The sequence below is a fragment of the Liolophura sinensis genome, chromosome 1 (genome assembly GCF_032854445.1).
Source record: "Liolophura sinensis isolate JHLJ2023 chromosome 1, CUHK_Ljap_v2, whole genome shotgun sequence".
In the NCBI taxonomy this organism is placed as follows: Eukaryota; Metazoa; Mollusca; class Polyplacophora; order Chitonida; family Chitonidae; genus Liolophura; species Liolophura sinensis.
In genome coordinates, this window is record NC_088295.1 from 43,581,045 (window position 1) to 43,597,642 (window position 16,598).

The 16,598-nt window shown below is 39.1% G+C and overlaps 2 protein-coding genes across 3 annotated transcripts; both read left to right on the forward strand.

Annotated features, from left to right (window-relative positions):
* The first annotated feature begins 1,606 nt into the window (after positions 1 to 1,606).
* Positions 1,607 to 5,151, forward strand: LOC135482414 (PR domain zinc finger protein 13-like). The gene is given in 7 exon segments (XM_064762388.1): positions 1,607 to 1,780; positions 3,027 to 3,225; positions 3,228 to 3,269; positions 3,928 to 4,065; positions 4,572 to 4,939; positions 4,941 to 4,955; positions 4,957 to 5,151. Coding segments are annotated over 7 exon segments (1,131 nt in total).
* Positions 5,152 to 11,254: 6,103 nt separating this feature from the next.
* Positions 11,255 to 16,343, forward strand: LOC135482112 (radial spoke head protein 3 homolog B-like). 2 transcript variants are annotated; one of them, XM_064761951.1, is made up of 8 exons: positions 11,255 to 11,357; positions 11,605 to 11,762; positions 12,481 to 12,568; positions 12,901 to 13,188; positions 13,613 to 13,816; positions 14,257 to 14,419; positions 14,815 to 15,038; positions 15,739 to 16,343. In XM_064761951.1, exons 2-8 carry the CDS (start codon positions 11,656 to 11,658, stop codon positions 15,820 to 15,822), a joined length of 1,158 nt encoding a protein of 385 aa, XP_064618021.1. In that variant the 5' UTR covers positions 11,255 to 11,357; positions 11,605 to 11,655; the 3' UTR covers positions 15,823 to 16,343. The 2 variants fall into 2 exon arrangements, with proteins under 2 accessions (XP_064618021.1, XP_064618022.1); XM_064761952.1 differs by having other exon boundaries at positions 11,277 to 11,412.
* Positions 16,344 to 16,598: the final 255 nt, after the last annotated feature.

The following is a 16,598-nucleotide window of genomic DNA, read 5'->3' on the forward strand; positions in this document are numbered from 1 at the left end:
GAAACAATTGTCTTGACTCAAAATCTTTTGAACGAACTGCACGGTGAAGATAAGGTTGGAATGGTATAATCTTTATCTGTTTCTATAACGTAACACAACGTAACCCGCACTTAATACACTGTCATCGCAAGAATGACAAGATGTCGGAATTCACCGGTTACGGTCTGTATGGTTTTACTCTCCATACTGTATAGACTTTTTTATTAACATCTATTCAAGGCTTCAAACATTGTCTGTTATATGACAGTATAGAGGTGCACAAAACTATCGATGAGCACGCCTTAGTTTATATATACACCGTTCCAGGACCACATGACGGGCCTCTTCCTTACAAGTTTGCAATACCGTAATTCCGATCAGATTTATAGTATAATAAGAACAAAACTGTTGCGTATCGTCTATTTGCATACCAGTGATAGGGTGTGGAGGAGCGTGTCTGAGATATCGAAATCAGCATTCTACCTGGAAGTTATTCACCTTTCACGAGTTTGAAATTTGGATTACCTATGTAATACCCACAGAATATCGACCGTCTTCTTGGCATCAGCGGAAACTGCAGAATTCTTCTCTCTTATTCCTGCCACTAGATTTATTTACTATATGTATTATTTTTATATTATTCTTTTGGGAACTGGTGTTTGATGGGTTGTTTTTAAATTGGGTCTTACGAATTATCGACTAACGTTTACCCTCCTTGCCTTGGTTGACGTGTGGTTTATGAATGTCGGGTTTGACGCTTAGATATCGGTACTTTGTAACAAATGGGCATAGTTTATAAAAACGAACAGCAGAATTAATAGAACAGAACTTTTAAAGACAAAAGGTCTAACTGTGTAACAGTTCGCGCCTTTAATATGAACGCTTTGAACGAAAGACCTTTTAGCTCCATTACAGAAAGTTGCGTGTCTCCCATATATCATATACCAGTGACAGGGTAAGTATCACTCCATTATTGACCACCCCACATCTGTTTGAGTTAGCAAATCGATGATAAAAACCTATAATTTGAGTTTACACAACAATCCGTTATGTCCAGTGGTTTTTAAAGATACCAACTTCAAATTTGATCGATAATTTCAGGTTTCTGGCATGTGGAAAATATTTAATATTTTTTCCTTGTTATTTTTCTCAAAAATCTCAACATCGACAAGCATGCAAGCAAGAGGTAGTTAAAAAAATGATTATTGTAACTAACTTTGATGTATTTTCGCCTGTTCCTTAATGTTATGAAATAACGCCCAAACGTATGAGTATTTTCGCGAAAATACTTTTCTTTCCTCGGATGTCACATTATTTGAATGGTTCCGTCGGGTTATAGAAAGTATCCTCTTGGCGTGGGGTGCGGGAGCGTCGTGTTTTAGTGGTTACCCTGACGAGGGCGCCTGGCCGAAGCATGGCTCTAGGGGCGAGGCACAGAGGCTGGCCTCTTTATGACTGTGGGAAAATGTTGCCTGTGCCCAGGTGGATATTCATCCTGCTCTCTCTCGATTCCTAGGCCGGCACTTTAAAAAAGCGGACCGACGAGGATATATCATCCAGTCGCCCTTCCCCACCTTACTACGGAGGTTATCCTTTTACGCCCTGAAACCGTTTTACATCTTCCACCATGCCTCGACCCACGGAATCCATCAGCCTGTCGGACGCCACCCCATCCGTGGGGAACACCGGAGTCCGGGCTAAAGGGAACATCCCAGCCCAGGACACTGCAGGTCCTTATCCGGCAGATATTCAGCTAGGCATGAACGCAACAGATGCCAGGGTTCTGCATTTCTATCTCAACGTAAGTTTATTTAGTTCTTCTATTTTTTCTTTAATGATAAGACTAAGAACTTTTACTATTCTTCATTCTCGCTTTTTTCATTTATTTATATTTTTAAATCAACTGAAAAACATGAAAAACAAACTGTATATAATTGCTAAAATTTTCTTTTTAATTTGATATCAAAATTCAATCACTCGTAGTTTCTGTATAAAAGTATACGTTAATTTGTATACTATGTTCGTATGTTATAATTTTTTCATTAAATAAAATCTTTCATATCCTAGTGAACATTTTTATTCCTCGGGCTTTAGTTTCGTAAAATATTTTTTAAGTAATTGTTATTTAAACAATTTACCGTTTGCATCACTGATCATCAGCAACTACTTGCCCTATATGTAATAGCAAAGTACACCGGACGTCTCTTAATGCAAGTTCAATGTTTTATAGTATAATATGGTTAAATGTTTCTTTTCTTTTCTCTTTAATGATTTTTCATAAACATGCATATTTCACAAAGGTTAAAACTTCAAACTAAATTTAATTTTAAATATCATTTATTCATATATGTATGTGTTTACATCTTTCGAAATTCTTGCCTCTCCCGCGTTCAGTATATATATGGGTGGAATATATGAGTTGAAGCTAAACTCCTTATATTGTGATATTTGTCCACAAACAAAGCAGCAAAGGATTAAGTCTAGAAAAACCGGGGTACTTCATCAAACTAGGGATCTTTGACAAGGATACTTTATATAGCGTATGATTTAGTACTTCAAGGAAATATAATGGTAAGACAACAGCCACAAGTTGTGCGACCAGGGTCAGATCTCGTGATAAAACATTCAAGAGTTCGTTGTTACCAGCAAACCAGGTTTGTTGCCATGGAGCTGCGAGCAGCACTCGATGGTGTGAAGGGGGTCCGAAGCTGTTTTTCGAACTTCATCAAATCTCTAAGCATGACTATTCCATTATCAGATCTCCAAAATCTTAATCCTCCGTCGCTGAAGAGGTACTTTGTGACAGATTTCAGTGTCAAATTACTGAAGTGTCCATAATATTGTTTTAAGAACAGAAATAAGCATTTCCGCAAAAATTCTGATTATCTACCGTTTTTCAAGAGTACGGTCTGTGCAGTTTTTGTCAACGAAGTTCATTAACGTAAAATTCTTGAAACATGTTTCGTAGTTTAACAATGATGATATACCTCACACTATACAAAAACTCCCTTCGTGTAAATATTTAAACGTTCCATCTCTTTCATCAGGTCAAGTCACGACAAGGAAAAATCGTCTCAGAAAAGTCGGATGTGTCACTCAGCTGGATGCTGTACGTCAAACCTGCCGTGACCGTCCACGAGCAGAACCTCGAGGCCTTCAGAGACATGAACGGGAGAATTTTCTTCCGGGCTGTCCGGTCCATTGAGGCTGGGGACCAGCTGTTTGTGTGGTACAGTGATCAGTTTGCCATGAAATCGGCATCCCGCCGTTGACACCAGATAATATACAAGGTTGGTAAGCTTTACTACTTTTAAGTTAACGATAAAAACGCATTGTTTTAATCACTTTGGTTTCATTTTCGGCTGAACTCGTGAATGTCATACTTCAAGTGGTATCCACCTATACCTCACAATATACGAAGTCCCAAACATCCGGGAAGGAAGAAAAATAAATACCAATACTGACTGATGAAATGATCTTCAGTTTACGAATCATTTTGCACCGCAAATGCACGTGTGATGTTTGCGGCACATTTTAATATACATATATTTCCGTTTCGTACTGCATAAAATAAAATAAAAACGTATGATATCCTGGCTGCATGGTGCAAGATATTGAAATTTACATGACATGAAATATTTAAAAAGTTTATATCGAAGAAATGATGGAACAAAGTTGAAGATTCTCGAATGTCGTTATCACAGGTTATGAAAAAGATATAGAAACATGCTGTCAGAAATTTTTAACAAATAAATAATTACAAATTTTAAAAACATGAAGGGAAAAACTGCACATACAATGTTTAAGTAAGACCATATAGTGGGACAGAAACAAAGATTGTAAACTGTTGCTAGAGTGTACATCCAAAAATGTCCACTGTAGTCTTTTGCAACCATTTTCATTCTGTAAAAAAATGTTCTAATTATACAATATTGTGTTAACTTCCAGGAAATCAGTTGTATGTGTGTAACAAGTGCGACAGGAAGTACGAATATCCGAATCCGCTGAAGGCTCACATGAGGTTCCGTTGCACCGTGAGCCGGGCCGAGATCTTGTCCAGTCTGCTGGAGTCCCCACCAATGTTCAGTCAGGCTGGAAACCCTTTCCTTGGGAAGTACTGACAACGCTGCTGTTCGCCAACTTTTCCCGACTCAAAACACTCCGGCCGACCTTTCTCCAAGTCGGTGTGCAGGTTCCAGAAAACGTAGAGATTCGATTGAAGAAGCTGTGTCCAGCTCTTTCTCCCTCAAGGAGGGCAAATTCGGTGGCGTCTACCCGGTCTCAGATGAGTCCTCCACGCCTGACAGCCTCTTCTACTCAACATACTGTGGTACTTTCTGTGCCCAAGGGCAGCGAGACGATGGGAGCGTCTGCAGAAACTTCCCAGACGCCGACAACAGCTAAGACGATGTCGTCATCGCAGCCTATCCAAATTTTCAACCACATTCATCCACCAGCGATTCCAATTCCCCTAGATCACCACGCTTTCAACTGTACTACCCGTTCTACGCCATGCACGAGAGCCCTGCGTATTGCTGTGGCCGGTTACAGACAGTTCCAATAGATCGCAGCGTTCTTCCTTACCCCTACAGCAGTAGAGACGAGGCTCATCATCGCCACCATCATCACCACCCCACGGACCTCAGCGTCAAGTCAGCCTCTCGGGAACGAGGTTAACCTCAGCACCAGAGACCTCTTGCGCACTGTCTGTGCCCTCAACTGTGTGCCCCACCCCCGAGGGATACGCTACCCGTTACCCTCGGAAAAGGCTGGTGAACCTCTAGACCTTCTCCCCAGACATTTATATCTCAGCAAATCACGAAAAGGACATCTCTGCATCTATTGCGGTAAACTTTATTCCAGAAAATACGGGTTGAAGATTCACTTACGGACTCACACTGGCTATAAACCTTTGAAATGTAAAGTTTGTCTCCGTCCGTTTGGTGATCCAAGCAATCTGAAACAAACACATCCGACCTACACGCGGAAGGAGAGACGCCTTACCGCTGTGAGTTCTGTGGAAAAGTCCTCGTCCGGCGGAGGGATCTGGTCCGCCATATTAAATCCCGTCATCCGAACGAAGTGCACAGGGCGGATGAAATCGAAAGCAAAAAGGAATCGTCGAAGTCTGCCTTACCAGTGAAACGAGAAGTGCTAGAAACTGTGGAGTAAATGCCTTTTGTGCTTTTATGAACAAATTCGTCTATCCGTGAATGGAAATTAAATTGTACAATATTGACCCCTATTTATAGAGAATACATCTCCACAATAGAGAAAATTAAATGCATCAAAAAAGCATAAGCAGGTGTCAAGCCTTCTTTGATGTTACTCATATTACTGGCATACATGTATTTGCATGTGTGAGATTGAGATATCGAGTTGATAGTGGCAAACAACATCCGAACTGAGTCTTCCTTATTCATTTAAGTACATCCCCTAGCGTGAAATCAAATATGCAGTGACTTTTATGTACCGAATTCTCTTTGGCCAGTTATTGTCTGCGTCTGATAATGGTAATTACAATGTTTGGATTGAATTCTACAGGGGGCCTCCGTGGCCAAGGGGAGCCAGCGTGCCAGCGCGGCGCAGTAATTCAGAAGCCTATCACCAATACGGTCGTTGTTAGTTCAAGTCCAGCTCATGCTGGCTTCCTCTCTGGGTGTACGCCAGCAACCTGGGGATGGTCTTGCTTTTTCCCCCCGGGATCTGCCCAGTTTCCTCCAACCATAATGCTGACCGCTGTCGTGTAAGTGAAATATTCTTGAGTACGGCGTAAAATACCAGTAAATAACTTCAGTTCTACACGTCATGGTGGGAATGTCAATACCCTGCTCCCTCATTGTAAGCTTGAGCTTTTTGACTGGCTATATGACTGATTAATTGAAATGATTCTTTTCTTAATTTAACAATGCTCATGGTATATATTTGTACCTATTCGTCAGCTATATTGAATGAAAGAGACTTTGAATCTCTACATTGGTGAGTAATTTATTGATTGATTTATATACTATCGGTACTTAACATATACATGGTAACCTACTGACGGAAACTTGCAGAAGGAGATAAAAAGGCGCGTAGCAAATGATTCGGAACAGTAATATCTAGGCTATCCAAACATTCAACTTCGGGTTTGCTACAGACATTGCCCACATTGCATGTAATAATTAATACTGATCTATAACAATTAAAAAGAAAGCTAACAAATGACCTTTAACATTGGCAGGTTGATAATTATCTAGGCCTAGCATTATTATAGAAAGGAGTCATTTGTAATCGGCATCTAAATGTTCAAACCAGCACGAAACTTTCGCTCTTAACTTAAACAATACAGTCACTGCGCGAGGACCTGCCTCTTTTCCCAGGGACCTCTCCATTACGGAGTCTCCGATCAGACCACAATTCATTAATCAATGGCCGCTCAGTGTCTTTTGTCAATTGCCGTGAAACCGTAACCCATAGGGCACTTCATAATAGGCTAATTGACTCCACTGGTTTTGTTCGCTATTTAACAAAGGTACTCCAAATAAAAAAGCACAAGAATAAAACATTTCGCTTTTTTCAGCCTCGATGTGTTAGAGTGAAACACTTGTAATTGTCCCACTCGCGTGACCCCGCGAGAACTGAACAGCCGTGAAACATGTTACAAGAACAGTGATTGGTTACTGAGTGGGAGGTATTTAAAGGGTCGGGTTACCCTGTCCAATACAACAGGGTCACCCTAATCTCATATGACCGTGTCAAGGAAACAGAATTAAGGAGTAATACATCAACGGTGAATCGATAAAATAAACAGGCGACAGACTCCTGTAATTAAAAGTGTTTGTTAAGGATCAGTGATCCCCGTGTTACACGACTATCCATCAAGGCTCCCAGGTCCCCGCGGTCGGGGTGAAACATTGCCCCGGGGAGGTGAATTTGGCTCTTTATAAGACCTGAGCATACTAAGGTCGATTGCGTGAAAACCATGTTGGATGTACATGTTGTTGACCTTTTCGTCCGAAACCTTCTGTCTAAAATCTAACTTTTGGCTTCCCAATTCGGTGTTTTTCTAAGAAATCATGTACCTGATAAAAGTGCTTGATTCGTCCTTTCGTCTGAGGTTTAATAAGTTTGGTGTCAATCGTATCTGCTAATTTACGCCTTACGGGGTTAACTCTGAGATTAACAGACAGTTTCTGTTGGTTCTTTCAAGGAAAGCGACGCTGGCTGTTTCATAAAGGTCAATCCCGATAAAGCCGATTGTTCCTGGCCCGCTATGACGTTGCGAGTTCGAATCTAGATTTAGCTGTCATAATTGTGGCTGATGTCGTTAGGTGTGTCAGGCACCTGAGGAATAGCACTGCTTTGACTTAGCCACCCCTGTGCCTAGTTTGCTTACCCATTATAACTTGATCGCCACAAGTAAAATGTTCTTTAAAATTCCACGAAGTGAAACTGAACAAATCGTCATGCATGTGTTCAATAACTTTAAAATAATTCAGGTAAGAGATAGATGGTCTTAAAGAAAACTTGACAAAAAGACGTTAGAATTTATCTGTGTAATGATTTCAAAATACACATGTACATCATAATATTAAATTATAATTTCCCCTGCCTTTCTCGTTTATATTAAGTATTAATTTATTTATTTGATTGGTGTTTTACGCCGCACTGAAGAATAGTTTAGATTAAGAACCAAAGCACATAAATCAAGTGATTCGTGGTGTTAGATTTGACTCGAGAGAATAAACTGTACAAAAATCATACGAGGTTACGTGAAAATTCTAAAACTATAGCATATTGTTCCACCAGCTTTGCAACAATCTTGACATGGGGAGTCACCTTCACAAAACTTCGTAATTAAATTCATCCTAACAGTTTTCGTATAAATGTTGTTGTTTTTTTTTTTTGCGTTGCATGGGTTAAAGCTCCTCGATTAAGGCGACTTGATTTACGACAAAAGATACGAAAGATTAATTTACGAAGTTTTGTGAAAGTGGGAGCTTATAGTGAACCAGAAATTTTATATTCCCCATGAGGAAATACATATTCTATAGGTTGTTCTGTGTAAAGGATGGCCAGTGAATTTATTTCTTCTCAGTATATAGGTCTATATGTATAGCCCTGATTAATGGTCCGGCGTAAAAAAACAAATGCATGTGACCAGGTGAATTAAATTTTTTTCAGAGCTCTGATCTTTACTTTATAAGCGCCATGCCATATACATGTATAGATACCAAGTCCATTTGTCAACATAAAAAAGTGTGACATGGTACAAAGTATGATCGCTCTTTTTTTCGTCCTTCTGTCACGATCTATACACATGAATTACATGAGTGTATCTACCATTCAATTTCTTGCAAATGTTATGCTGTAGGCATGTACGACTAAATTTCGTGTTTGTTTAATGGTCACGTGCATGTGGCATCGTATTTTCTTGATGCATGGGAATCATGTTGCAGACATCCAAGGCAAATTTACTTTTAGCTTAAGAAACATAATTTTCGCTTAAAATGCCGGGTCACGGTGAGTTTATGTGATTAGATGATATTCAATACTTAAGTCTGGCGTTGTGTTGTTGTACCTATAACAGGTGACACGTGATCTTCTCATTCCCACATCAGGAAAAGATCTAAGTTTTGGACCGGTTCTATACTTTGTAACAAAAACATGAACCACCAATTTCGTGAACTATCTCTCCTCAGACATCGGTAAGGCATCTCAGTGAGGCAGCACTAGATAAAGGAGCGGTGGAAATCCGTCATGCAAAAAGGAGGCACATTACATGCACTCTAAGGATTCCTTCGTCGCCATATGACTGAAAAAGTACGACGTTAAACCCCAAGCACTCACTCACTCACTTTTCAGACAACACTACCTACAACACAGCTGATCTAAGGCGCATATAGATACGTGTAGGCCTACGTCACCTTTGTCAAATCTTGTATGAGCTGCGGGCGGTTTCAATGTATGGACGTGACATAAAATTGATCGGCCTCGTCGGCCAGGAATTAAGTTTGCTAGGTACTTGATGAGATATGATATGACCACTGCAAGGCATATCCTATATATATGTTTATATAAGCCCAGTTTCTTCCACCGATAAACATGTTTAGCGCCAAATATTCGCGAGAATAAATGTCAAAATATGCACCCGTCAAGTACATTTACGTGTAGCTTAATAGCAATGCCAAACATCTTCATCAAGGATTCGCACGTAGTTTACATCGTAACCAGTTTAAATGCATTTATATATTCACGATGTGGATGGAACTTTTAGGATATCAGATTTTTTGTTTCACGAAGCATCATAGTTCAGCTTGTTATAACAGCTGCAAACTAAGATTTTACTGGAACGTATATCCTTCTTTGTATGAAGTTTCCTATCTCTTTATTCGCTTTTGTTTTGGATATACAAGGTTTGTTTTTTTTATACCTTTCTGACATTTTAATGGTTTTCATACTTCATTCTTACAACACATATATATGCTTATGAGTAAAGGCTCATTACCTTGCAAGACAACAAATAGCCTGAACCGGATGACTTATCCTGGAGCTCACCTCCACACAGAGTCGGGGTCGAGACGCTGACTCCAGCACGTGCGCGCCTGGCAACCGGACAATCTCTGACCAATCAATCAAGCCTTGACCGGTCACGAGTCGCGTGTCGCTCATTCGGTTTGATTTTGTAGCTGGACAATACGGACCGTGGCGATCTCTGTATTTAACACGTGTCCAGACCGTATCTTATTACTGGCCATTACCGCCGCACGTGGGTAGGTCTCTAAACAGCTGATAATGTTTTCACGTTGCGGGGATTGAAACCCATGATCATGGTAACATCACAATAGCTTATATATACTGTCAATGTAGTTGTTTAAAGTGTGGGGCTTTCTATGTCCGCTCGCAGAGCATTGTCATTGCAAGTTCAATAATCGACGACTTCCGCTTCAGCGACTGTATATAAAATTCACGTGGCGTTTACATTCGTATGAATATTAAGCAGACAATGTTAACCTTTATTAGTATGATTGACCTTCGTCCCATTTCCCTAAAGCGCAATCGGCCTCTCACCTATGAGGTCACAGGCTCGAAACGAAGTCGCGCTCATTCAGCCATCGGCTACGGGTTTAAGTCAGGGGACTTGCTCTGTGCCTTACAAAGGGCGGTGTTTTCCACCACCTGTTAACCTGACAACTGTCACGTTAGTGAACCATTCTTGTGGACAGCGTTAAACACCAGTCTGATAAATGAAAGAATTTTATTCACATAGGGCACAACTTAGATCATCAAACGTTTAGATTCAAGTTACCGTCATGTTTCTTTAATAACAGCCCCGGGTAAGTTAAATACGCTGGTGGTCTGAGGGGTCTGTATTTTAGTTTGAACTGGTATTTACGATCTTAAGGCGTCTGGCAACATCTCAGTGTTTGAGTAGCCAAGCTATGAGCGCGTGAATTAGCCGCCACGTTCATCGGCGTTTATCAATATTTCTCATGTAATGGAGTCGTAGAAAAAATTGTGACATCTTTCGGAATGTGTTTGTGGGTACGACACTGTTCATCCATAGTTGCATGGGCTCCTCCCTTGTGCATATTTTATGCATGCGGTGTGAGGAATGTAAAAATGTTTGACAATATGAGAAACTGAATGCAAAAGTATCCCTAGAGATAATAGGTGAAAAATGATACATGATTTTCATGACCTAAGTACCCAGTATGAAGGTCTAGTAATAGCGTTCCATAAAAACACCCAGAATCTAGAACTACAGGTACGATATAGATAGGTAATTGCTTTGATGTTTAAAGTTCGGGTTTCGAGGACTCCCCACTTCATCCTTAATCAACTAAATTATGCAAAAATTGGATCAAGTAGTGCAGTTATGTCATCTTTTATATGTATTTTATATGAAAATCAATTTGGTTCAAGTTTTGAGATTCCACAACAATCCAGGGGAGGTTCACGCATTGAGGTTCAGTTTGAAGAAGGCCCTATCTTACCATCCATAATTATCAAGGTCCTGTTTGCAACTTGAAATAGAACAGGTATGAAATACCCATATCATAATCGTTAGAAGAAAAAACGATCCTAGCTGCTTTTTTAACTGATTTGGGCTTTAGTTTACCACTACTTTCAGATCTGTAACTATGCTCATAATTAAAACGAGTTTCCACAGAGACGTTTAAGCGGGTTAGTTCAGCCCCTTTCAATCCACCAGTTATGGCTTGTATTGGCTAAGGGGAGATAACTTCGTGACGACATTCGATCTCCGGCGTTGTTCGCAACTTCCGGCGATCTCGTCACTAAGCGACGGCATTATAAATATTTGCAGCCTTTGGGAACATGTTCTTTCGTCGTCAAAAGTAGCTCAAAACCGATCGGTGCTTTGCGATTTATGGGTAAGACAAATGTAACGGCTTGATCAAACACTGCACGACACCGACTATCTCAGAGGTTAGCCTTTTAACATTTTAAGTTGCTGATTTCGTCTTGTCGAACGAATAATTAGGCCATGCTCACCGTGGCGACAGTGTTATTATTATTAATGACTGGATGAGCAATGGCGACATTAAAATAACATTGGTCTTAAAACTCGACCAGCCGTTTCGTTCTGTTCCTTATTAATTACATTCGAATTCGTTTCAGGAGATTTGTAGCCGTTATTAGGAACTTGGAGAGGACAACAGAGGCGGCAAAATGACGACCGTGCTTCCACAGAAAGCCGAAGGCACATACACCTTCGCAAGCCAACCAAGAGCTGTTCAGCAGAGGAAAAAATACAGAGACCATGGAATGCTGGAGCCGTAAGTTTATTGTTTAAAATATGGTTTATGCTGTCCTTTTATCGTGTATATATAAATGGTCAGATTCATGCATCATATATAACGATATAATGGTGTTCTGGTATACATGTAGGTTATAGATAACATGCCTGGTTAAAATTATTCCAATACGGAATTAAAAATTTCTTTATAGTCCAATACATATATTCTGAATAATCAGACCTCTGATCATCAACATTGTAATGATACCGTTAATAATGTACTATTTATAAATTGCTTGACACCATACACAAGCATTTATAACGACCGTTGCACATGACAAGCACAATATGGTCTCCAGTAGGCCTATATGGTCATGTGCCTAATATATATATAGCATAAGTCAAATTTGATCGCATATTGTAGTAAGGCCGTCAGTGCCAGTTCAGGTCTAAATTTACATTTTGATTAAGATAGAAATGAAAATGCATTCAAACGTAACTTAATTTACCATATCATTCACTTGCATACTTGTTCGGTATAAAAGCAGTGTTGTGTCTATAAAGTAAAATGTTAATTCTTCAGCCTTTGTGTACTTACCTGTATTTTGTATTTGGCATGGTTAAATAAACCAAAAGAACTGTCTCTGGGAGTGAATGTACATTAAATTTAATTTTTTGGCTCCTCTTTGGACATATGGAATCATTAGACTTCAATGTAACCATGATTAAAGCAGTCTTCATTTTACTTAATTTTTCAGAAATCAGGGCCCTCCAACATATGGCAACATTATGTACGACAGACGCATTGTTCGGGGCAACACATACGCACAACATACTCTTCCAGCTGTAAGTGAAAGTCTTGTTATTCTGGCTGTGTTTCCTGATTTGCCTTCCCTGTCAGTTTACTTTCCTGCTGTTGTATATATTATAAAGGGATTATGTACATGTCAAAAATAATTTGTGTGAGTTGTAATTCCAACAAGGTCATGATTAGAAAGCATTTCAGTTCAGGTACATTGTGTTTTAAAACTTTGTACTTTAAAATGTGAACCATGGCTGATTGTTTCTTTGTTTTGTTTTGTTTTTCCAGTGAGAGTGATGTATGAAATGTATATATTAATGTTGCATCTTGAAAGTATATAAAATACCAAATTTGTATGTGTTTTTACCATTTACAGCATGCTCAGCCAGATCCAATTGAAATACAGAGGCAGCAAGAAAACAGACGGCGCGCAATTGCCAGGAAACGTGCCAAGGAGCAACTGCGCCCGAGGTCGCCAGAGCCTGTGGAAGGCAGAAAACACATTGATGTACAGACAGAACTGTACCTAGAGGAGTTGAGTGACCGAGTGGAGGAGGCTGATGTGGAATGTCAGACAGATGCCTTCCTGGACAGACCTCCCACACCACTGTTTGTACCTGCCAAGACAGGTGTGGATGTGGACACTCAGATCATGGAGGGTGATGTAAGTTTGAGTCTCATCATACCATACATACAATAACTATCCATATTGTATGGAGAAAGTAGAAGGCACTGTGAGAGGGCTAATCTCTATGGTAGCTCAATGTAGACATTCCTGCAACACAGACAAAGGGACAGTACTATGAGTTCCTGTTATATCTCTCAGTAGTGAAGAATTATTATTGTATAACTAATCTATAAATGGCAAAAAAAAAACAAGAAAAAAAATAAAAAGCAGAAAATGACAAGTGTCTATCTGTCCAGTGTGTTCTATGGTCCAGGCTTAATTCCAAACTATGCATGTCCTCTTCAGAATGAACCACAATGTTGCCATAAAGTGTAAGCTGATACATCTATAAAAAAAAAAGTGTTGATGTTGCTTACTGTTTTCATGTTTAACTGAAGATGACATGTTTTTATTTTGTCAGCTGTTTGACTTTGACATTGAGGTGAAGCCCATCCTGGAGGTGTTAGTGGGTAAGACAGTGGAGCAGTCTCTACTGGAGGTGATGGAGGAGGAAGAGCTATACAACCTGAGGTCACAGCAGAGAGCCTTTGAGGAGCTGAGGAATGCAGAGTTGGTGGAGCAACAGAGACTAGAGGAACAGGAACGACGACACAGGGAAGAAAAGGTCAGAGCTCCCACACTTGTCAAGGGCAGTAAGGTGGAAAGCATGATCAGCTCCACTGAGATTTCTCACAAATTATCAAGATGCATCTTGTTTTGCACATTAGCTGTTTAATGGTACATGTACTATTGTTTTTAATGTTTGTGCAGAATTTTGTGTTTTTTTGCAGTGGTACTAATGTGTTACTATTTAAACTATGGTACATTTCTCTGCACATAATGTTGGGCTGGGTTGAAGGGGATGATTTAAGCCTTTTGAACATTGCAGATCAACGGGTGTACACTTTTAAAATAAAAATAAACACAAACTTGTGATGTCTGAGCGAGATGATCAAGGGAGACGACTCTTATACAGCCATAGAAAAAAAGTATTGAAAGGAATAGTTTAAACCCATTTCTCCAGGTTTCACACATGTTAACCCTTTGTAATATATTTTTCCATAGGAACGACGTATGAAACAACAACGAGAAATTTTAAGGAAAGAGAAAGAAACAGCTGAGAAAATAGCAGCCCGTGCCTTTGCTCAGAGTTACCTGGCTGATCTGGTACCTTCAGTATTTGGTACCTTGTCAGATAATGGCTATTTTTATGACCCTGTTGAAAGAGGTAAGACATCTTCACAAGATATCCACCATACAAAATGATTATACTGCTTAATGCATCTTAACATTTGTATTTTTTGTTGCCAGGGTTTTACCATTTTTGGGTCAGATTTAATTTTTTTGTCAAATAGTGTATATTATGATTGTTGAGATTTCTATGTTATGAATCATCTGTCTGCCAGGGTATTTGTCTGTCTTGGCAGATAATGTTGAGATGTTATTTCACATGAATAGATATTCTGTGGATGTGCTTCAGGTGTTGCATGGGTTTGTTCATAATTTAAAAAATAAGAAATATATTTATATATATATATATATATATACATATTTGATCAATCTCTTTGTTTTTGTTTAAACTTTCATCAAAGTATTGATGGATATTGTTGATGTGTTTAACAGATGTGGAACAAGGTTTCTTGCCATGGTTAATGGACCAAGTCACAGTGCAACTGGAGAAGTCACAGCTGGGCAGAACGGTCCTGGATGGACTTTTACGTGAGCTGGTCAACAACCGTCTGCAGGTGTACCATGAGCTTGAGGCCCCTCTCACTTCAGCCAAACCCTCAGTTCAGATCACAATGGATGAAAAACCAGATATCAAACCAGACACCGCACCTGCTCAGGTCAGTCATAGATCTGCTTTTCCCTTGATCTTATATTCACAGTTTCATTTCAAACCTTATTATTTTCCATCATTTTTTATTCCTACTACTACAAATGCATTATGGGTATTTTTGCCCACATGTGTATGTGTGAAAAGATATATACAATACATAGTGATTTATGTAGTGTAGAGTAAAAGACAGTATTGGATGACAACAAGCTATAGTTTCATCAGGCACCCAAAAGTGTGTGCCACCTTTTTCTTAAGATCTTAAGTCAGGTTAGCATAGTGAAAAAGCATAGATAATATAATCTGAATATAAATATAAAATTACATTGCTGACATTTTAATATTTCAACCAAGATTATTTGTCACCTTCACGAGATATGAATATTTGATCGCATGTGGCTGGTATATAATAAACAATAATATAACAAGATAGGCTATAACAATATAAGCAAAGTTAAATTATAAAGGACGGAAGGGAATGAGTGGAAATGAAAACTAGCCAATAAAACCAAGCAATTTATACGAACATTGATGAGGGAGAGATTAATATTGATGAAATCTTGAATACACATATTATTTAGATCTTTCTTGAGGATCTGGTAATTAGTCTATAAATTTTACATCCCCATTATGATAACTAACCTAAAGAAAGAGCCACAGGAAAAGGATTTAGATGTGTTATTGAATAATGCAGTTTTGTTCTTTACCAGGCTGAGCCAGCTACAGAAAACGAGGAGGCCCCAGAAGGAGGTAACCCTGAAACTACAGAGGAGGATGGGGGAGGTCAAGAGTGATTTGCCCTTTATACTCACCGGCTATATAACTCATACATGTTCTGTACATAGATTCTTATACCGGACAAGGTCATTTGTTATTGGAACTGTTCTTCAGTGTATTTGTATTAAACTGTCTGTGATATTAGCATCCCCTGCCATATTATTTTCTGTTTACCCTACTTTGCTCTTGTCTGATTCAAGTCTTGTCTATTGATTGACTTGAATTGTACTCTTGAAACTGCATGTGCATGCGAATGTTTTAGAAACATTACTTCTCATTTACAGAAATAAAATATAACTCTGGCTTTCATCCTACTTTTGCCATTTTTGCAAATTATAAATGACTACTCTACTGCAACAGGTATATGAATATAAAACTGGTCACCCATGAACAGAAATCAACATGATTATTTTCATCAGTTTTATATGTATATGTATGTCACTGAAAATAATATATGTAAAAAGAGAAAACAGTTCAAGCAAAAACAAATATGACTTTTAATCTGCATCTACAAGTTGGACTCCAATAAAATGTGTTTCACTGAAAAAAGAAATTTGTTTTTTTTTTCTTGAATTGTATGTATGTGTATAAACAACCCCAAGCCAATTAGTAAGACATGCTCATAAATAAATGCTTCAGCCTCATATAGTTGCTGAATATGGGTACAACTGATTGAGTAGTGTGAACTACAACACCGGCTAGACTTTTGTCCTCTTGGTGGCGTTTGGATCCAGCTGCCGCTGGCTTGGTTTTTGCTTTACCCCTGTTAATCTTGTTAAAGTATACGGAGAGT

Coding starts and splice junctions, on each gene's coding strand:
- LOC135482112 (XM_064761951.1), top strand. CDS start 11,656: ATGACGACCGTGCTTCCACAGAAAGCCGAAGGCACATACACCTTCGCA. Junction 13,189..13,612: donor CTCAGATCATGGAGGGTGAT/GTAAGTTTGAGT, acceptor TTATTTTGTCAG/CTGTTTGACTTTGACATTGA. Junction 15,039..15,738: donor CAGACACCGCACCTGCTCAG/GTCAGTCATAGA, acceptor GTTCTTTACCAG/GCTGAGCCAGCTACAGAAAA.